Here is a 23,896-nt window from a genome sequence, read left to right as displayed (position 1 = left end):
GGGTAGGGGCCAGCTGGATCTGGGTCTCATGTGATTTTGAGGCACATGTGGGAAGGTGGAGACTTGACTCTAGTCCTGTGGTGCACCCAGACTCTGACAGAAGAAAGGTTTTCATATACATTTTACTAATTTTCTTTCATCTTTGACATTTCTATTATAGAGAAAGGGCAAATAGCAATATTTATTAAATTATTTCTTCAAATTAATCCCCTTTTAATGTGCATGAATTTCATCCATTGGGCCACTAGTCAAATATAAGACATTATTTATCCTCACCATGATCATGCATGGAAGATAATATTTCTGGTGGATAATAAATTAAATAACAGAGATGTCATGTTTGTTCAGATCATGTGCCGGCACTGTGATCTGTAGCAAGTTTGTCGTGACTCCATAGAGAGAGCTTTTCTTGTGTGTGTGTGTGTGTGTGTGTGTGTGTGTGTGTGTGTGTTTAATATGAATTTCTTTTTTAATTTAATTTTTTCATCACCTTTTAGCCCATCTATGCCCTCCACTCATCACCCTCCACCACCACCAATCACCACATGTCCATGTCCATTAGCCCACTCTTATTTTTTTTCTTTTTTGTTCAATCTATCCACCCTGCCTAGCATGGCCACTCCCACTCCCCACAACTATCTGTCTGCTCTCTATCTATACATCTGTCTCTATTTTGCTTGGTAGTTCAGTTTTGGTTTTTTTTGAAATTATTATTAAATTCCACATATGAGTGAGATCATATGGTACTTGTCTTTGACTGGTTTATTTCACTGAGCCTAAAGTTAGAGAAAACTTTTCTTACTATAATACCTGCTTCTTATTATAGGACTTGAAAATCTGGTTGAGAGTATAAATATATATATATATATATATATATATAATCACCCTAAGTCACCGGTTGACCCTTCAACCAGTCGACCATTTGACAGGTTGCTATGACACTCACTGATCACCAGGGAACAGATGCTCAATGTAGAAGCTGGCCCCTGGTGGTCAGTACACTCCCATAGCGGGAGCACCGCTCAGCTGACTGATGAGAGCCAGACACCGGACTCACCACTGGCGAGTGCAGTTGTGATGACAGGAGCCTCTCCTGCCTCTATGACAGCATTAGTGATCAGCTGCAGTGGCAGATGCAGAGGGGCCAGGATGAGCAGGAGTGGCATGGTGCCTGGCTCAGGCTCCTCCCCAGCCGCCTGTTGCTTCAGGCACTTCTACATACCTTGGGGGGATCTCAGACTGCCAGGCAGCCTGCAGGGGATCAGGCCAAAATTGTCAGTCTGACATCACTTGAGGGGTCCCAGATTATGAGAGAGCACAGGCCAGGCTGAGGGACCCAACTGGTGCATGAATCTGTGCACTGGGCCTCTAGTATATAAATAATTCATAGAAGCCTGTCTATGACAAGTGCCAAGTAGAAGAAAAATAAATATAAAATAAAGATATAGGGTCTTGATTGATTCATTGATTTTAAAAAGCATTCCAGATAAAAAGCATTCCAGCAAAGATATAAAGGCAAGAATAAATGTGAACCAAGAAAAACTAACATCTTGACCATTTTATGTAAGTTGAGTAAGAAAGCTTTGTTGGTAAGGTTAAGGGTTTTGCAGTCATACAAACAGTTTTAAATCTAGCTTCTTCTATTTACAAACTATCAATATATATCCTTAGATATTTTACTGAATCTCCTGAGCCTTATTTATATTTTTAAGTGAGGTTAATAACCTCACAGGCTATCTGCAAAATGATGTCAATTAAATGCCGAGTACAGGGCCTAATACACAGTAGGCATTGAGTAATTGAAGGTTTTTATTACAATGATTGATTGGACAAATAGGGCAGTTTGAAAGACTGAAGACTTTATTATCAAATGGGAGTAGCAAATGGTTTATTGAAAGTTAGAAGGTGAGAAAGTTAGAATAAAATATTTTTAACTGAAGAGGGTGTTTTCAAAAGTGAAAATGTAAAATGTTAGAGCACTTCAAGATTATGCAAAATTCCAAATACAAATTTTGAAAATTGTGGTCAGAAGAGATTTAATGAGTTTTTAGACACTCTGTTAAAAGGCTCATCAAACTGGATGTCAAATTCCCTGAAAATAATGGTAGGACATTTTGTAGAAAGGAAGACTTGGTAGCCTGGTGCTAAAGCCATTAAGGAAGCCACAGACACATCCAATTAGCCAGAAGTGATAATAATGAAGCCAAGGAGAGGATTACCAGAGCTCAGAATCATGTTTCTCCAAGGGCTAAGCACCTCCTACGTAGAGTAGCCAGCAGTGCTTGCTAAAATTTTAGATTCCATGATTCCACCTCAACTCAAATGAATCAGAATCTCTGGGGATGACTTCCAGAAACCTGAATTTTTAACAAGCTCCCCAGGTAATACTTTTGTAAAAAGGATACTTCTGCTAAAGTTTGAAAACTAGACTTGTAAGAAGATATCCGAGTTACGCTGAGAACTCTGCCTGAGGAGCTATCCATGAAGGAATGCAGAACATGAGAACAGAAAGCTGGCAACTAGTATGATCTCCAGAGAATTAATGGAGCAAGCAAACAAACAAACAGAAAAAAAAAAAAAAAAAAGGAGAACCCTGTTTTGTCTGATCCCATCAAGGCCAAGAGCATCGTCCAGGAACGAAAGTCAATCATGCGTAGGGCAAATTTCACAGAATTTTCTTTCCTCTAGAATAAAATAATGGATGACAAGGAAAGAAAAGAATGGAGTACTGAGAATAGAAATTGTCTCACTCGCTGGCTCACATACAAAAATCTTAAGGGTATTTGGGAAGATAAACTATAATATTGTACAAAATCACATTTAAATGAGTAGGACATTTTAGATGTCAAATATGTGTTAAAATATTTCTCTTTCTCATCTTTATTCATGTCTTATACAATGTGAGGAGTATTCCTGTGATGAGCAGTTGTATTATGCTGCCTGACATCAGGCTTTCTCTAAAATAAGATAGCAGAAAAACTGTAAAAGATACCCTCCCCTTCCCCCCCAAAAAAGTTTTTTTTTGTTTTTTTTTTAACACTAGAGTAACAAGTGGAGCATCATTGAAGTAAAAAGGTTCTTCTGGGGTTTTATTTTGGATTTTGTTGTTTTGTTTTCATTTGCTGACAAGTTCCTTTATAGCATTGACGGTAGATCTTCATTTTGTTCATTAAGAGACCTTTCTCACCATAGAGCACCAAGGCTTCTTCCTGTCAGCTCAAATACACAGTCTCTTGGTTATAGCTTTCACTCATAATATAGTACAGAACAACACAGCATTAAACTTTAAAAAGACAGAAAGACCTAAAACATTATCTTGTTTATGCCAATTTATGGCACCTTTGGAATGAGAACTTGCTATGAGTAAGAAAAGGAATGGAAATGGAATGTTCCTTCATCTTCCACCATAAAGTTGCATTCACTTATAACTTTTGACATTTGTTGACCTAATGGTTGGGTGGTGGGAAGAGATGAGGAAAAATAGAAGACAAAAGAAGGAAGACAGAAGTGTACAGTAGAGGACCATTGTCTGATTATTTCGTCTTCTATGTTCTCTTTGATCTTAGCATTACTCAGTATAATGGCACTTAGTTCATGGTGTTGTTATCCATTTACAGGTCTAACTACTAATATATGTGTTCACTACAGACAGCCTCTTTATCTTGTTTAACTACATTTGTATTTTTTATTGGTTTCTTATACCTATTTCTATAGCAATTGAAAGGAAAACAAACTAAAAATATAGTGTCTACTGTATGCTAGGCATGCTACATGGTATTTTAGTATGTATTAGCTTATATAATCCTAAATGCATACAGGGATGGGCAAAAGTAGATTAATAATAATAAACAACACTGTAATTAATAAATTATAATATTAGAATAAACTGTTTTGCATATTTAGAACTATGAACATACTTTTGCCAACTCCTGCATATATAAAGTGCTTTAGCACAGTGACTGGCACATGGTAAATACTAAAAAATGTTAAGAATTATTCATCATTGTTTATATTAACAACACTCTAAAGTAGATATTGCAATTTACATATTATTCCTAAAGAAATGAGTCTAATCAAATAAAGCTGGATTTAAATAGGTTGCACAATTGGTATGGTTGTGCTGGGATTGCATGCAACTCTACTTAATTCACAATTTTCATTATCTTGGTTTTCAACCTGGGCATGGCAAAGAGGTATAGATCAGAATTATCTTTGAAAACCTTTCATTTTTCCCCTGCTTCTCCATGATTTTGCTATAACCTATGTATCAAAATTATCCCTAGGTGTGGGAGTAGAATATAGAATATATTTATGCCCCCATTACCACTATCTGATGATACATTTACTATTCTAGGATCTTTGAAAAATACTTATGTGGTGGAGAGCCACATGCAATTTTTAAAAGATCCCTAATTAGATTATTTTGTTTCAACATGCTTTTAAGTCATTAGCAATTTTAGAACACCATTTTTCTAATTTCACTGTAAATCTTTTTTTTTCTGATTAATCTATATCATAAAATTTGGATCTCTATCACCGTACTCCAAAGAAGTTATAATTTTCCAAAGCCATGCTTGTCCACATAATCAAAAGAACCCTATTTGTTTATTTTCTTCTTAGTTTCCATTGCCCTAAGAGCTGTGTCTGTAAAGATATTGCTATGACATATGTCTGCTATTTTGCTGCCTATGGAGTCTTGTAGGATTTTTATGGTTTCCCATCTTTAAGTTCTTTAGCCATTTAGGTTTTAATTTTGTATATGGTGTAATTTGGTGATCTAGTTTAATTATTTTGCATGTATTTGACTAAATTTTCCAGCATCATTTATTGAAGAGACTCCATTGTATGCTCTTGCCTCCTTTGCCAAATATTAATTGAACATAATGGCCTGAGCGGATTTCTGGGTTCTCTGTTTGGTTCCATTGTTCTATATGTCTGTTCTTGTACCAGTACCAGGCAGTTTTGAGAACCATGGCTTGATAATATAGCTTGATATCTGGTATTGTGATCCCTCCAACTTTGTTCTTCTTTCTCAGGATTGCTGTGGCTATTCGGGGTCTTTTTTTTTTATTCCAGATAAATTTTTGGAGAGTTTATTCCAGATATTTGAGATATGCTGTTGGTATTTTAATGGGGATTGCATTGAATCTATAGATTGCTTTGGGTAGTATGGACATTTTAACAATGTTGATTCTTACGACTCCATGAACATGGTATGTTCTGCCGTTTGTTTATGTCTTCTTCTATCTCTTTTTTTAATGTCCTATAGTTTTCCAAGAATAGGTCTTTTTAACTCCTTAGTTATGTTTATCATAGGTATCTTATTTATTTATTTATTTTTGGTGCAATGGTAAATGGAATTTTTTTTTTTCATTTCTCTTTCTGTGAGTACATTATTGTTATATAAAAAGGCCATAGATTTTTGGGTGTTAATTTTTTATCCTGCTACATAAAATCAAAATCAAAATCTTCTTCACAGCAAAAGAAACCATCAACAAAACAACAAGAAAGCCCACTGCATGGGAGAACATATTTGCCAATGATATTTCAGAAAAGGGTTTAATCTCCAAAATTTACAGAGAGCTCATACAATTTAACAAAAAGAAGGTAAATGATCCAATAAAAAATGGGCAGGGTGAGGGGAAAGGAGAGAGATCAAAGGACTTGTAGGCATTCTTGCATATTAGCATAACCAATGGATACAGACACTAGGGCTCTGGGGGCAAGGTATTGGGGGAAAGGAAAGGAGAGGAGTGGTCACTTGAGGTAAAAGGATACCTATGTAAAACTTTTGGCAATAATAATTAAAAAGAAAAAAATAGAACACTATTTTTTCTCATTTTAATAAATATTGACATTGAGTAGCTATATTTTGGCCAATAATGACAATGTATCACTTTGAATTGATTAAGTTTAATAAATAAACAAAACTAGTCAGAAAATGCTGTTCTAAATGTTGCAAACATTTAGAGAAAGTTTTAAAACAGAAAAAAATTAAGACGTTTTCTGAGATGTACCTTACTTCTTATTTTCTCCCTGAAAAGTTCTTCTGGGCACCTACAGATCACGATACTTATCCTCCAAATAAGACATCTACTTTTTCAGAACTATAGCCAATTATGAAGTTTAGCTATTATAAAGTGAATAAGTATTGCAGATGGAGCTTATCTAAGAAGAGTAAAATGTCCCTATCAAGTTGCTAATAGAGTATTGAGGGGAGAATGTCATCTTTTGTAAAGTAAGCTAGAGTAACAGTATTATTTGGCTTGTTTGGTTAATACATTGTGCTAATTTGCCCATCAGCAGCAGAGTGGATTAAACTCAAAACAAACAAACAAAAAATAGCAGCACCAACAGAAAGACCTCAAATCAAAAAAAGTTAACTCACATTGCCCCAAGACTGCCTACCTTCCTACTTTATATTTTCTTCTTTGCCTAGTTAAAATTAGTTATGGCCCAGGCAGCGTTTCTCAGTGATTTAGCATGGATCTGTGAACCAGGAGGTCACAGTTCAATTCCCAGTCAGGGCACATACCTGGGCTGCAGGCTTGATCCCCAGTAGGGGATGTGCAGGAGGTGGCCAATCAGTGATTCTCTCTCATCACTGATGCTTCTATCTCTCTCCCTCTCATTTCCTCTCTGCTATCAATAAATCAGTTATGAATGAAATTTTAAAGGAATATTGTGTAAAAAATCTTATGAAGCAGCTTGATCTCCATCTCTTGCTCTCTATCTCCCACTCACCATCTGTCTCTTTCTCTCTCTGTGTTTCTCTAACTTGCCCTCTTTTATCTTTCCTCTATTTTTCTTTTCTAGCCCACATTACCTCCATGTTTTCTTTCTTTTTCCCTTTCCCCTTCTTAAATGCAAAGCAAAACAATAAAAAGAGATAAAATAATTAATATTAATGCTTCAGTAAAAATAATTATTATAGCAGCTAATATTTACAAAAGCCTTTTGAGGTCTTAACCACATAAACCTCAAGATCCTGAGGTAAGAATTATTGTTGTCCCAATGTTATCATCCTTAGCTATTCTTGCTCTGTCTTCCACCATATCTTAATAATTGTTTATTGTATGTATAAATGAATAAATGAATGAATAAATTTCATATTGTTAGTTTGCATATTTGATCTGGAAGATATCAGACAAACAAGATATATTCCTAGAGATATATCTTGGGAAAAGATCTTATTGATGATTGTTTTCTATTTCTGTTGTTTTTTGGGGAAAACAGCATCATCCACAGAGAACTACACAGGAACTTACAGCCAGCCATTTGAAACCTAAATTACCAATTTGGGAACTAGATGATCCATGACAAATTCTTACCTACTTCTACCCCCTTGGTCTTTCCTTAAATTTCAGACAATGAGTTAATTTTAAAAATGAGTCTACCTCTCTGAATATTTTGGACAGTAATGTATTATTTTTTGGCCAAATGTTGAAATGTTATATTTTTGAAAGTTTCCACTGGTGGTCATGTCAGATATTGTGTTGAAAGGATGAGTTCATGAGAAATAAGTTTAATTGGATCACAGGACTGCCTACTTTCCTGGAAAAAAGGTAAAGACGAAGAAAAGAGTTCATTATGCTACAAGAAAGAAAGTAACCTTTGGATATAGAACTACAATTTTTTAATGATTAAGGAGAGACTTAGAAGTGTATTCATAATAGTGATTTCATTTTAATTAGGAACTTCATTTATGCCCCAGCAAGCACTGTGAACTTATTAGGATATGTTAAGTTACAGTATGGCATGGTAGGTGATGAAAAATGTAAGGGGAAATTAAAAAATAAATTGAGTGGAGGATATTAGAATACATAAGTGATGCTCAGTTGGCAGTGAAGTTGACATACACAGTTGCTTTAGAAGAGGCAAAATAAAGTAAAATTAAATATCTCTCCTAGGAATGATTGCTTTAAAATCTTGAACATTTTAATTGCATGTATCAAAACAGAAACATTCAGCTAGAAGTTAATGGGAAGTGAAAATTAGGATTCAAACATAGTTTCAAAGTAACTCTTTTTAAAAATTATGTTCCAGTTATTAAAGTTAAGATAAAAATTGTGCTATTAAAATTGCATTTGACTACCAGATATTGTGAGAGTTTATTCTCTGTTGGTTCATTTTGTTGGCATTAATAGAAGTTGCACGAATTCAAGGAAGATAGAATTCAACAGCAGAACAAAGCAGCAGGCAACAGCTCAGTTTTGAGCGAGGAGCTCTTTAGAACTGTATTATACTGAGTCACTTAAGAATGGCCAAGTCTAGTTTAAGATTCAGTGAGCTGCCCTGGCAAGGTATTTTAGTTGGTTAGTGTGCACACACAGTATGCCAAGATTTTGGTTTTGACCCCCTGGTCAGGGCACATACAAGAAGTGACTAATGAATGCATAAATAAGACAAATAAATTGATGTTTCTCTCTCTCCTTTCCTAATCTCTCTCCCTCCTTCCCCTTCTCTGTAAACCAATCAATCAATTTTTTAAAAAGATTCAGTGAGATAAGGAGCCAATAAGTGATTGTTGAATAAAAACTCAAATATAATTCTTGCTTTCAATTTTATTTATGTAAACAGCAGGCATTCACTTGGTGTTATTTTTTTTTTTTTTAAATAAAGCAGTGGACTTTAGTATCATGTATTTTCAGTTTATTTAGTGTTTACTTTCTTTGCAAAGCTGATAGGAGCAGTAGAGATCAGAAATAATGCTCAGGTCAGTTCCAGGATTCTCTCTAACTTGTATGTTCCCAAGACAGATGCACTAAAAATTGTCCAGGAATTACTAAGTAGTTTATATCAAGTAGACTGTTGAAAACAATCTGAAGGGAGTATAAATGATCAAGGTGGGGCACACAGTTGGTATTCAGTAGGTATTATGCCAGACTGATCCAATGCATTGGCAAAGTTTAGATAATGGATTGAATGATAAAATGATTTTAAGTACAACCTATTTTTCCCCCATTTGGATTTATTGTTCTTTTAATATCTCCATTGTTGAAAATACAGAATGTCCCCAAAACTGTATGCACACTTTAACAGCTGATAATGCACTTAATTTTCACTCTCTTTCAGGTTTAACTGATTTGAAATAATTGGTGAAGCCAGACTAAGCTTTGAACCAAGAAATTTTTCTTAATATATTTTATTGATTTTTTACAGAGAGGAAGAGATAGGGATAGAGAGTTAGAAACATCGATGAGAGAGAATCATTGATCAGCTGCCTCTTGCACACCCCCTACTGGGGATGTGCCCACAACCAAGGTACATGCCCTTGACTGGAATCGAACCCGGGATCCTTCAGTCCGCAAGCCGACGCTCTATCCACTGAGCCAAACTGGTCTCAGCTGAACCAAGAAAATTTAACCTAAAGTACCATTAGACTTTTTGGTTGTTGTTCTTACTTAATTTTATTAGGCTATTATAACTCAATATCTAAACCAGATAAGGACTTTATGATAAATCATAATTAAATGAGATTTTTATATACCATGTTCATAACAGCATTATTTACAATAGCAAAAAGATATAGGCAACTCAAATGTTCATCAGTGGATGAATGGGTAAAAAATGTGATATATAAAAAAATGTGATATATAATGAAATATTTTTCTGCCTTAAAAAGGAAAGAAATTCTGACACATAACAAAATGGATAAACCTATGAACCTTGAGAACAGTATGCTAGATGAAATAAGACAGTCACAAAAGAACAAATAATCTTATATAAGGGATCTGGAAAAATATTCAAAATGCCACTAGACTTTTTTATGGGGATACATAAAAGCTAACATTTACAGAATCAGCAGCAGTAGACGAATTGAGGGTACACAAATACCAAACAAAATGATTCTTGATGTTTGTGATTCCATTGCTTCATGTTATCAGCAGTGCCTGGACCAGAATGGGTCATCAGTTTGAAAACAGACATTGACAAAAAAAAATTATTCATTTCTGTAAATTCTTTTATATTTTGAAAATTAACTGTATGTTAATAAACACTGTATAAATTTTTTGGACGCCCGCTAATTTCCCTATTTTATGATGTCTCTGGACTTCTGTTAGGAAACTGTGATTTAATTAAGGAAAGCTTTGCCTTTTTTGAACAAAGTCTGGTCCCAGAAGAGCCCTAGAGAGCCTTTGAAAAACAAAAGTAAAGCTAAAATTATTGACCTTGTGAGGTCCTTAGTATTCCCAGGATGGTTTTCAATAGGGATGATATCCTTGGTCTCACAGGTCAATTTCAAGGTGCCTCCTGCCTATTTAAATAAATCTCTTGAAGCTTCAGCCTCAATCATTGCCAATCAGCCTCATCAACTACTGGTCATAGGTTATTTCCCCTTTTTATTTAAGGACACTGATGTCCTACAAAGTTTAAGAGAAAAAAATCAATCCACCCAGCTTTAAAAGCAGAGTTCAGCTTTTCAGAAAACCTTTACTATTTGAAATCACATTCACAAAAAAGGCCTTTGTGGATGCATTTCCAAGCATGGGTTGCTGAGAGCTCTTTGATCTGTTACTACCTATTAGTTTAATTTCTCCAAGACATCTCTAATGCAGTTGACTTTGAGAGTTTAAAGGTCAGGCTCAGGAAAAGGCCACACATTTTATAATGTGTACTGCAAACATTATTTTGTAAAGGTACTGCACAAATAAAATAGCTTTATTGTTCATAATTAGGCTCATTTTAGATAGACATTTAAACTAGGGGTATTTTCATCAGAAGTCATTTTTCACCCCACAATGTTCATTGAGCTTGGGGAAAGTACAGACAGAAGTGAGTTCAGTTAAACTATATTTCATGAAATCCTGAGTTCCTTGCTATATTATATTGCCAACGTTAGTAAAATGACTCATTGAAGTTCATTTTATTTCTATAAATGGCAATCTAAAGCAAGTCGAGGTATGAGGTGTATTTGTCAACAGCGTGTCTGTGGACTGTGCTGCTGGAAAGTTGAACGTGGAAACGCAGAAAGTTTGGAGGGTGGAAACGTTCTGGAATATCCCCACATCTATGAAAACAACCACCGGACTTGCCATTGCTTATAAAGTGTTTCACTGAGATCCTCCAATGTACCCAGATTTAGAGACTCTTTTTAGCAGCACCCTGGAGAATAATACCTTTTCTTTTCCTATTTAAAAATTCCAATGGATTTTGAAGTTCTTAATAACATTCTGTATTTACAGTTATCTTTTAAGTGTGAGTACTTTACAAATGGAATGGAAGGCTCACTCAACAAAGACTATGCTATTTCACTGAAGCTTTAAGAGATTTAAATAGGCAGGAGGCACCTTGAAATTGACCTGGGAGGCCAAGGATATGATCCCATCATTTCTACTGAAAACCATCCTGGGAGTACCAAGGACCTCAGGAGGTCAATAATTTTAGCTTTGTATTTATATTTTTTCCCAAAGGCCACCTATAGCTCTCCAAGGCCATTGTGGGGCAATAGTCTTTGTTCAAACAAGGCAAGGCTTTCCTTAATTAAATCACTAACACTAATCCTTTCATCTGAGCCTGTACACTATCCTAGTTTAGTCCTTCTTTATCTGTGAAACTTGACCCAGTCAGAGTACAAGGCAACTTTGCTTCAGGCAGAATTTGTAATACATTGGGAGTGTATTATTTTCCCAGTCTCTTATCAGATGCTGACCTTTTTCTTCTCTTTTTTGGAGTGGATTTCTTGAAATTTTCCATAACTATGGTGTGAAATGTTGAGTGTGAAGGAAATATTTTATTTTCAAATGTCTATACTTTTTATATATACATAAATTTTAATTCATCAAGATGCCCTGAACCATTCAAATTTTGCACAGAACAGACTGTGTGCATGAATCTTTAATATGGTCTCTCAAACTTTCAATATTACTTTATCTTGATTTTACAGTTCTTTATAGAGAGATATATTAAAAATATATTTTCTAGGTACAAAAGAATCCTAGAAAAGATATACTTCTGAATTTATAGTAACACTCGAGGCCTAATGCATGCACTGGAGGGGGGTTCCCTCAGCTCCACCTATCCCCTTCTCACAATCGGGGAACCCTCAGGGGTGAGAGGTGACCTGGCAATCAGGGGAAGGCAATATCCATCAAACCTCTGTTGCTGCCACTGCCGGCAATGCAAGCTTCTGCTGGCCCTGGTTACCTGAGCCTTAGACTCCTCTGGGTGGCTGGGCAGTGCCATCTGAGGCTTGCCTGTGCTTTGGACCAACCCTGGATGTCTGGAGGGCTGAGGGAACGGGGGAACTCTGGAGGCCAGTGTGCATAGTGTCTAGACCTGCCTGGGGTTCGGCCCAGCTGTGCCGCATGCCTGCCGCCCCAGTGGGGCTGAAGGGACTGGGTGCCATCATCTTGTGGCTTTGGGTGCTGCCATCTTTGAGGGTGTGGCAGTCAATTAGCATATTCCCTTTTTACTGGCTATGGGCACCACCATCTTTGTGAGGGTGTGACAGTCAATTAGCATAGTCCTTTATTAGATAGGATGGTTCCCTTCTATAATTTTTCAAATGAAAAATAATAAACTAAAAGATGAAATTTATCATTTGTAAAATATTTTTTTCAGCTCTGATGATGCCTTCAATAAAGTTAATTTAAATTATCGCACAGAAAATGGACTGTCTCTGCTTCATTTATGTTGCATTTGTGGAGGTGAGTGCTTGAAGCTCAATACTTTATAAACTACTTGTAAATATACTAGTATATGGTCAGTGATTTGAGCTGCTTAACCATCTATAAAATAATTCTATTTATACTCAATTTATCTTTTGTTTTGCCCCTGCAACTCTGAAAACCTTCAGTTGAAGCAGTAAATACCAGGCAGATTTACCAATTGGTTTAGCTCTGAGTTTGTTTCATTGTGCTTCTACCCTGAACCAAGTCACTCAGCTAGTTTGCTTGGAAATCCAAAGAGCATTTTGCAGAATTGGGCATGCTAGTGAGGGATTAGGTTAAATTCAGAAGTACTCAAAAAATTATCAAGCAATTGCTTCACAATCTGCAGTAAGATATGTGGAAGGTAATAAATGCCAAGGATAAAATCTCAAAATTAAGACTGATCAAAGGGAAGATTGAGTTAATTGGCTTATATTTTGTTTTGTTCACTAATGCATGTATCACTAACACCTAGGATGGTAACTGGCATATAGTAGGTACTCAATAAATTTACTTAATTAATGAATTAATAATTAATATTCATTTTTGTTAATTAGAACTAGCATTCATTGAACTCAGCTTTTTAAATAGAATACTGATGTAAGTATTGACTTTCATCAGATCTCTTAACCATTTCTGTCAAATCGATTGATTAGACTGCTCTGATCCAAATAAGCTTGACTGCTAATAATGTTCTGAAGATTCCTGTATAACTAGATTTTTATCTAAGCTTTTCCACTAATAGTTTATTAAGATGATTTTTCATGTTTTTATGTTTTAAAACCATTTGATGATGGGAGCACTACTTAAAAAAATGTAACACAAATGCATTGGTACAAAGTTTTATAAGTGTTATAGAAATGTTCACTACTAAGTAAGGCTGCAGAATAACAATCTGACACTGTCATACATCAGTGTGACATTTATCATTAACTCAGAGCGATTTTAAAATCACTTAGTCTATCCCCCCCAACAGTTTAATCTTTTTAAAACTTTTCTCTTTAAGGCAATAAGTCTCACATTAGAACCCTTATGTTAAAAGGGCTCCGCCCATCTCGACTGACAAGAAATGGATTTACAGCCTTGCATTTGGCAGTTTACAAGGTACAGCATTTTTTTCCCAATAAATATTGTATGAGAACCAAGAGTGTGTTTATCTTTAGGCTCCTTTTTTTTTTTTTTTTTTTTTCCAAATTAGTAATAATGGAAAACATTAACAATGACCAGAATATTACAATACTGGATTGATTTCTTGCTCTTTATTGAGTAGGTTTCATCTAAATACCAGACACATACTCTTTTTAATGCTTTCTATAATTAACTCATTTAATTCTCACAAGAACTCCTTGAATGAATATTACCGTCTCCAAGGTTACATGGCTAGGCAGCGGTGAACCAGGAACGAAGACCTGGCAGTCTGGTTCCCTCACCAGAGCTCCTTACCAGGAGACCAAGCTGTCTCTGTGCAGATGGGGATGAGGTTGCATTTGAAAAATTCATGAAAGCCGAAACCGGTTTGGCTCAATGGATAGAGCGTTGGCCTGCAGACTGAAGGGTCCCAGGTTTGATTCCAGTCAAGGGCATGTACCTTGGTTATGGGCACATCACCAGTAGGGTGTGTGCAAGAGTCAGCTGATCGATGCTTCTTATCTATGTTTCTAATTCTCTATCCCTCTCTCTTCCTCTCTGTAAAAAAATCAATAATATATATTTAAAAATGAAAAATTCATGAAAGAAGCACATTGAAGTTGCATTCTTTTTTCTGCATGTTTTCCTTCATAAAAAAAAAAAAAAAAATCTCTCTGGGATTCCCTTTAGTTTCCTTTTTTAAAATTTTCTACTTTTGCTCCCGTTATTTATTTTTTTATATCAGTCCCATGTTCCAACCTAATTTCAGTACCTGATCAGAAAGTAAATGGAAAAATTGATTTGAAAAATTGGGGTACTCAGTGTTGAGATAGATCTTTCAGATTTTTATAAATACATACTTATGTAAGTTAAATATATATAACTTATGCCGAAACCGGTTGGATAGAGCGTCGGTCTGCGGACTGAAAGGTCCCGGGTTTGATTCCGGTCAAGGGCATGTACCTTGGTTGCAGGCATATCCCCAGTGGTGGGTGTGCAAGAGACAGCTGATCAATGATTCTCTCTCATCGATGTTTCTAACTCTCTATTCCTCTCTCTTCCTCTCTGCAAAAAATCAATAAAATATATTATATATATATATATATATATATATATATATATATATAATTTATTCATTCTTTAATTATAATAAGATTCTACTTGCTCTGCATTTATTATGAGCTAAATATCACAATAGGTTTATATACATTATTTCTTTAACCATTAAAATAATCTAGTGAGTTGCATATAGGTTTTATTTTATAGAAAAGGTTAAAGTTTGGTTTTCTAATAGATGCTAGGATAATGATTAAAATCAAGTACAGTGGGTCATACATACTTTCATATACTCCTTGTTATATTGCATATTTTGTTCTTTCTTAATTTCAGTTCTCTATGATATAATTTTATATCAGTTTTGTATGTGCAGGTGCGGGTAGGGGTAACTGTTTGCTTATGTCAAGATCATTTTGCATTCTACCCCTTCCCAGCCTTTAGAGAGTTTACCACTGTGGGGAAAGAGCCATAATCCCCCATGATTCACATTCACCTACTCCTGTGAGTTAGAGTGCAAATGCTCTTATGATCATCCCTTTTCATCCTTGTCAATGCCTAGTCAATTTTTCTGATTCTTTCTGGGAGAAAGCATCAGGTAAGTGCTAAATAGTTTTTAATACTTACTAGTAATTCTGAAAAACTGGAATGGAGCAAGAGTTCAGGGTGTAGGGAAAAGTGTCTGATTCTGATTTTCCTGCTAAATGACAAGAGGTAAAAGTAGGAGAGCTCTGATGACTAGGAAGATGCTGATGCATAGTCATGGCAATATGTGAAACCATGAATGAATTCTGAATCTGTCTGGAAGATTTTTTTCATATTACTTAATTTTCCTAAGATTTACCCTGATACAACCACACAAATGGGTTCTGAATGAGTTAGAGCTACAATCTTTATGAGAATACTAGAGGCTCGGTACACAAAATTCTTGCATGGGGAGTGGGATGTGTCCCTTAGCCCAACCTGCACCCTCTTCAATCTGGGACCCCTTAAGGAATGTCTGACCATCCCTTTAGGCCTGATCCTACCAGGCAGTTGGACATCCCTCTCACAATTCAGAACTGCTGGTTCCCAACCACTTGCCTGCCTGCCAGCCTGATCACCCCTTAACCACCCCCCTGCCAGCCTGATCAATGCTTAACTGCTCTCCAGACAACCTGATTGCCCCTAACTGTCCTCCCCTGCCTGCCTGGTCACTTCTAACTGCCCTCCCCTGCCAGTCTGGTTGCCCCTAACTGCCCTTCCACGCAGGCCTGGGTTCTACCAACTGTTCTCCACTGCATGCCATCTTGTGGTGGCCATCTTGTGTCTATTTATTTATTTTAAATCCTTACCGGAGGACATGCTTTCAGAAACAATTTTTATGCTACTTTCCACTGGATGCTAACTACTAAAAATTATTCATTTCAGATGTAATATTTTCCAGTTCTAGTGTTTTTACTTTGTGTTAAAATATCATTGTAATTTCTCTGCAATGATTACACATATTTTTCTTTATTTTTTCAGATTTTACTTTACATTTTTGCACCTAGCATTAATGGCTGCTTTAATTTTTTTTTTTTTTAACATTTGGATTGCCTCAGTGTTTGTTTTTATTAAATAATTTTTATCTTAAGTATATACTACATTTGTTGTTTCTTTACATAACTATTAATTGATATTTCATGTTAGGCATTATATGTTGCAAGAAATCTCTATCATGTCATCTTCCTTTAATGGGTTTTGAGTTTTTGTTTGTTTTGTTTTTGGTAGGCATTTTCCTATTCTTCCTACATTTGTAATATATATTTGGAATGTGATTACTTCACAGGATTATTTTAAGAATAGTCTATATTTGCCCAGCTGGAGTGGCTGAGTTGGTTGAGCATCTGTGCACCAAAAAGTTGCCAGTTCAATTTCCAGTCAGGGCACATATGGAAGGAAACTGATCAATGTTTCTTTCTCTCTATTTCCTCTCTCCTCCTTCTTCTCTGTAAGCATGTCCTCGGTAAGGATTTAAAATAAATAAATAAACAGGCATACATTAAAAATAATAATAATCTGCCATTTTAAGGGTCAACTCAATTAAAAGTAGATGGTAATATTTACAAACCCACTTATTTTGGCTCACATAATGCATCCTCTTGTACCAAATGCTGAAAAAAGAGTGAGAATCTCTTTCATTTGTAATTCTAAATATTTATTTATTACATATGAACTGACATATGAACTGAGACTACCAATACAAATATTCATGTTGAATATTAACAAAATTTTATTACCTTTTTACATAAAGTTAAGTCAAATTTGTATTTTTTTTGTATGCTAATAAACTCTTTTGCATGATTTCTGTCATATTTGCAACTTACTTTGGGGCATACTTATTTATTTATTATTATTATTTTTTAAATATACTTTTTATTGATTTCAGAAAGGAAGGGAGAGGGAGAGGGAGAGAGGGAGAGAGAGAGAGAGAGAGAGAGAGAGAGAGAGAGAGAGAGAGAGAGAGAGAAACATCGATGAAGAAAGAGAGTCATTGATCAGCTGTCTCCTGCATGCCCCCTACTGGGGATTGAGCCTGTAACCCAGGCATGTGCCCTGACCTGAAATCAAACCATGACCTCCTGGTTCATAGGTCAATGCTCAACTACTGAGCCACACTGGGTGGGCTAGAGCCCATTTCTTTAGATGGTATCTGAATTGTACAGTACTCTTAAAACGAAACACAAGACTTTGTAGGGAAAAATGAGATTTGTAATTTCAAGGATCTTAAGTAAGACTGTTAGTGAACAAAAGCATATTAGAACATCTCATTTGGCCTCACACATACTTCTACTTTAATACACAAACTACTTAATAAAATTGTTTAGTGAATGAACAGTAGCATTTTGATTAGCCAACTCTTTTTTTAACATTTCATATGATAAAAGCAAATGCTAAATGATTATTGATTCCACCCTACAGATAGCTAGCAAGATATTCCCATTTTTCAGAAGAAGTCATTTTCTATGTTATCACAAAGGTAAAAGACATGGAAGGGGAACATGTTTTTATTGATTTCAGAGGGGAGAGGGAGAGAGTGATAGAAACATCAATGATGAGAGAAAATCATTGACCGGTTACCTCCTGTATGCCCCAAACTGGGGACCATTCCCCAACTCAAGTATGTACCCCAATGTGGAATGGAACAATGACCTCCTGGTTCATAGATCAACAATCAGCCATTGAGTAATGCTGGCTGAGCAGAAGGGGGAAATTTTAAATTCAAACCTATGTCTATCTGACTCATATACCTAGAGCCTACTTAACCATGTCTATCAGAAAACTGTATTTTATTCATAGTGATTCATAGCCTGGAAATTGTTGAATTGTTGTATCTGTTTTTCCTAATATATATATATTAGGAAATCAAACCATGACCTCCTGGTTCATAGGTCAATGCTCAACTACTGAGCCACACTGGGTGGGCTAGAGCCCATTTCTTTAGATGGTATCTGAATTGTACAGTACTCTTAAAACGAAACACAAGACTTTGTAGGGAAATATATATATATATATATATATATATATATATATATATATATATATATGTGTGTGTGTGTATATATATATATATATATATATATATATATATATATATTCTTTCTTAGTACCTGTATTTGATTGCAAAGTTGAGATTTTTATTTCAACTATCCTAAAAATCTAGGACTCAAAAGTACATGTTTCATAGTTTCTGAATCCTCCATCTTTAGATCAAGATTTCTCTGTCTTGACATGACTGGCATTTTGGATTGGATAATTTTTTGTTGTGGAGGGCTGTCCTAAGATTGAAAGATGCTTATTAGCATTCATGCCTGGCCTCTCTTATCTAAAAGCCAGTAGCCATTTCTCCCATTTGACGACTTGTTAACACCAAAAGTATCTCCAGACATTGCTCCTGGTGGAGGGGAGGGAGGAGGGCTTACCAATCGAGAAAGACTAATTTAGAAGATAAAGCAAATTGATATTTTTTAAATTCAAGTTGTCTTTCTATTTGAACAGATAGTTTCTTGATTAAAGATTGCATTTCCCCCAAGTGGGAATTTGTTAAGATAATAATAAGAAAGTTCTCAAGGAAAAAAACAAAATTCTGAAGAATAAAAAAGGAATCTCAGTTTTTGCATACTTAACTAAATCTTAGAGTTGATTGCAACTTTAAAATACCATTTAATACCCCTAGCTGGTTTGGTTCAGTGGATATAGCATTGGCCTGCGGACTGAAGGGTCCCAGGTTTGATTCTTATCTAGGGCATGTGCCCGAGTTGTGGGCTCAGTCCGCAGTAGGGGGCATGCAGGAGGCATCTGATTACTGATTATCTCTCATAATTGATGTTTCTATCTCTCTCTCCCTCTCCTTCCCTCTCTAAAATCAATAAGAATATATTTAAATAAATAAGTAAATATCATTTAATACTTAATCATCACTTTAAGGAACTAGAGAACATTTATACCCACAAATTAGAGCATCATTAATATGGATTTCTTTATGCTCCCATTTCTTTTTAATAACTACATATTTCATAATATCTTTCTAAATTAACATGGTCTCAATAAACAGTTAATATGATAACTACAGATGTTAACTTATCCTTCAATTCTTATATTAGACATCACTGTTTCCTGAGGAACCTTCCCTGACCCAAGTCTTGGTTAGGTGCTCCTCCATTGTATTCTCTTTGCACCTGTACTTGCTTTAGAATACTGTGAATGAGTCTAAACTTTATTACCTAGTTACTCCTCTAAATCTTTTTCAAGGTTAGGGGTCACAATCATCTATACCTTCAGGAATGATGCAGGTAACATAAATGAATGCACATATTAGATAATATGTCAAATTTAAGTAGAAATTAACACTTGTACTCAATATTTTTGAGATGCAGGAAGTAGTGGAGACTATGCAAGTTATGTAATTTATACCTCATGTAAAGAAAGCAGTCAGTATTCAGGTCCAGCTAATCATTGCCATATAGGTATGTAAACCCAGTGTTTCCCAAAATTTTAGAGAATCAGAAATTATATTAAGTTCCCATTGTTTCCCAAATTTTCAGAGAATCAGAAATTATATTAAGTTATTTAAATGTTGGCTATTAATTCAAAATTTTAGTCATAAAATACTATGCAGGGCAGTATACATCTGTTCCCCAGTTTGTTATCTCTCATAGAAATTATGAACACTACTGAAGTCAGAGATTAAATCTAAATGCTTATCATTCTAAAAGTATAGTTAAAAAGAAGAAAGCATAAAATGGATCAACAATAAATTGAGTTAGGGAAATGGTGGCTATGAGTATTGATTTCTCTTCCAAAAGGCAAAAGATTGGTCATTATCTTTCTTTAAAATCTTTATTATTTTGAAAGTATTATAAATGTCCTCCGTCGCGCGCGCGGGCGCGCGCCCGTTACCTTCCCCCCCCCCCCCCCCCCATTAACCTCTTCCAGCCTGCTCCTGTCCTCCCCACCCCGCCTCCCAGGCCCTCACCACCCCATTGGATTAGTCATTATCTCCAGGAATGGCAGGGTCACAGAAAATGTGTTACAGCAGTGTTTTTCAGTCTTTTTGGTTTCACTTCTTTAGATAAATAAAATTAATAACATGTTAAAATAAAGAAACAAGAAGGGAAAACAAATAAAAAATATTATAGTATTCAATTTGCTTTTCAAGCAGCATGTGTTTGCGTTCTGCCAAACTCCCTGAGATTCTGATTTGGCCCCTCCGTGTTAAATCATCACTGTATTATTGAATGAGAGGACAAGTATATTCAAAGGCCACTTGGAAGCATCCTATCAGAAGGAAGTGACTACGGGAAACTGGAAAGTAGAAAGTGAAGGTTTAGTGGTGGTGATAAGAAGAAATAGGTCAAAAGCAAATTTAGAGGCTTTAGCCTGGAAAAAATGTCAGCACTTCTTCAAACTTTTAAGCAAAGTCAAGTATCTCCATCACACTAAAACCTTCAATAATTGATATCTTTTGTGAAGAAAAATGCAGAATTATTTAAACAAGAGGCATAGGTAAGTGTGAACTTCATGGACAGTTATTTTTGTACTGATTAATGGATCCTTTCATTGGAAATGTCTGTGACACATGAGGCAGGTCTAGACCATTAAAATTCAATGCCTGGGACTAAATACATTCCATACTGAAGCTCTGCATGCTCCCTTGTCCTAGAAGAGATCTTAATATCCTCTTGACTACAAAACTGCTTTTCTTACTTTTACTCTTACAAACACAAACAGGCTTTGACAATAACTGTAGTGGGTAAATTGGGTCAATGAAGAAAACGACTTAGAAAAGCACATTATTAAAACATTTCTTTGTATATCTCTATTTTTACATGTGGAAACTCAAACTTCTTTCCAAACTAAGTTCAACTCTGCCATGGAGCTTAATGTGACACTTCAGGGAACATCAGATTATTAGAGGTGGTTATAATATTACAGAAAACAATATAGCTCAACTCTGAGATATTATAGAATAAAAATTGAATTATTTTATGATTAAAGATCTTTGGGGACTGAGACATAAGATGAATATTTTAATAGAGGTATGTCAATCTTGGGGGTAATGCATTTACTATCCTAGTTAATAAAGAGGGAATATGCTAACTGACCATCATGTCCTTACAAAGATGGCAGTGCCCACAGACAATAAGGAGGGTATATGCTAATTGACTGCCACACCATAAAGATGGCAGTGCCCATAGCCATGCCCAGTCCCCTCAGCCACACCCTCCCCCACCCCAGCCACCCAGGGCCAGCCCAAGGGATAACCAATCAACTGAACAAGCAGGCTGGGTGAGGCGACCAGGCCAATTGGGGGTGGGAGTAGTTGAGGGTGACCAGGTCAGCAGCAGGGGGCAGTTAGGACCAACCAGGTTGGCAGGGGAGAGAGCAGTTAGGGACAATCAGGCAGGCACATAGAGGCAGTGAGAGGTGATCAGGCTGGCAAGGGGAGGTAGTTCGGGGCAACCAGGCAGGCAGGCAGGTGAGAAGTTAGAAGCCAGCGGTCAGAATTATAAGAGGGATGTCCAACTGCCAGTCTAGACCCATAGTCAGACATCCTCCAAGGGGTCCCAGATTGGAGAGGATGCAGGCTGGGCTGAGGGGGACTAACCCTCTGCCCCCCATGCATGAATTTTGTGCACCTGGCCTCTAGTAAATATATAAACCTATACTCATAAGGGTCTTGAATTTACAACATTTTCACATAAATAATGCCATTTGACCCTTCTCATAGTTCTATACAGCAGGTATTAGATCGCACATTTAAGGTGAACAAAGAGGGCTTTCACATGAAAGGCAATGTATCGGGAGCAGAGGAGTCATTGGGAGTTGAGGCTAACATGTCATTCTGAGAAAAGCATAGGATCCCAAGTCAAAAGGCCTAAGTTTAAATCCAACTTCAATTTCAATTTCAGTGTACATTAAAGAAAAATATTTTATGCTGTGCTATGCTATGCCAGTTGAGTTCTTGTAAGTTCTTAAAGGTACTTGGGAGTTCAAGAGATTTATGTGGAAAAATCCGCTAAAGCACTGAGGAAAGTAAAAAAATGAAGCATGGACTTTGAAGTCAAACAGACCTGACTTTGTATCTAGCTCCAACACTTACAAAATATTTAGGTTTCTACAAGTAATTTAAATTCTTTGATCCAAACTATCAATAGCTATAACATAGACATCATAAGTTGGACCTTATATAACATGAGGTTAGGGGTAGCAAGACAGTTGAAAGTTTGCATATTACTTTTACACACCAAAAACTTTACTGCAGTTGGCTCATTTCATCCACAAACCCGAGCAAGTACAGATTGAAAACAGCATTTTTGATTGAGGATCTCTCTTGTGAAACCATGGTTTGGAATACAAAAAATACTGCTTTCTCGGTTAATCTGAGGATGTGGAACTCTGTGAATCTGAAGGGCCAACTGCATTTGTTTAAGAAAAAAAACATCCACATTAAGTGAACTCATGCAGTTCAAACCATGTTGTTCAAGAGTCAACTGTAATAATTATTTTATGGGTAAGTTTTGTAGTTTGAAAAATGTGATGTGGATAAAGCATTTTACATCTTAATAAGCAATTTGAAAGTAGCAATGATTATTTTGTTATATTCTCTTTAGCATGGCTTGGTAAGACAAAAGTTTTATTTTTATAGTATTTAGTAAACTATTGTTTAGATCAATCAGAGGTCAACCTGAGAAATCCAACCAAGATATGAAAGCATAATTTAGTACCTCTAATTCTTGACCTCACCATTTGACCATGCTAAAGGAATTTTAATTCTTCAGATTTTGGCTAAATAAGGAGAAAATACAAAGATAGTGAAATAAAAGATGAATATGTGTTTACTAGAGTCTGTCTGATAGATAAATATGTCATATGCTTCATGATTTACATATAATTTATTTTAATTTAGTTTAGCACAGTGCTTACCATATGGTATACATTCATTAATAAATATTTGTTGAATTAAAGAGTATCTATCTTTCTACTGATTTATAAGAGTTCTTCATACATTAAATATACAAACAATTTGTCTGTTTTATGTAATGTGACTATTTCTCTAATTTGTCATTTATCTTGTGTGTTTTTAATACTTTTATTTGCTCAAACTTATCACATTTTCCTCTATTTAAAAAACCCCACACACAATTCTTGCTTAAAAAGACCTTCTTCACTTCCCTGAATTTAAATGCCTGCTCATCTGCAGTAAAAAAATGTCTTAAGGTAATGCCTCTCCCATTTATCTCAGAGACTGCTCATGTATTTAGCCCTCACCATTCAGAATTAAAGGTTATTACTGAGGTTAGAGTTAACTCCTATGAATTTTTTTCTGGAGGAAGGAGAACTAGTCAACATTTTCTAATTTCCAGTACTGTTTCAGAGTTTTCCTCTGTTTTATTCATTCAGTGATTTCGGTGGATAACTAAGTAAAGGAAATGAAGTAATGGAGGGGCAGGGGGCGTAAAAAGAAAGGAGAGAGAAGAGCTAAATGGTGGAGTCAAATCACTAACTTGGAACTTTTTAAGTCCCAGACTTCTATGTCC

The 23,896-nt window shown here is 35.7% G+C and overlaps 1 protein-coding gene across 4 annotated transcripts in view; it reads left to right on the top strand.

The window, feature by feature from the left end:
• LOC311616878 (serine/threonine-protein kinase TNNI3K) overlaps positions 1-23,896 on the top strand; it is a 309,455-nt gene that overhangs the window by 3,450 nt on the left and 282,109 nt on the right. For all 4 annotated transcript variants that reach the window (XM_084872811.1, XM_084872813.1, XM_084872810.1 and 1 more), the window contains 2 exons: positions 12,565-12,650; positions 13,660-13,757. In XM_084872811.1, coding sequence (XP_084728937.1) covers positions 12,565-12,650; positions 13,660-13,757 — 184 coding nt within the window. The remainder of the gene's footprint in view (positions 1-12,564; positions 12,651-13,659; positions 13,758-23,896) is intronic.

This window comes from Pipistrellus hanaki (genome assembly GCF_964339955.1).
Source record: "Pipistrellus hanaki genome assembly, chromosome: 2".
Taxonomy (NCBI): Eukaryota; Metazoa; Chordata; class Mammalia; order Chiroptera; family Vespertilionidae; genus Pipistrellus; species Pipistrellus hanaki.
The sequence above is the reverse complement of the archived record's forward strand: the minus strand, read 5'-3'. Positions and strand labels throughout refer to the sequence as shown.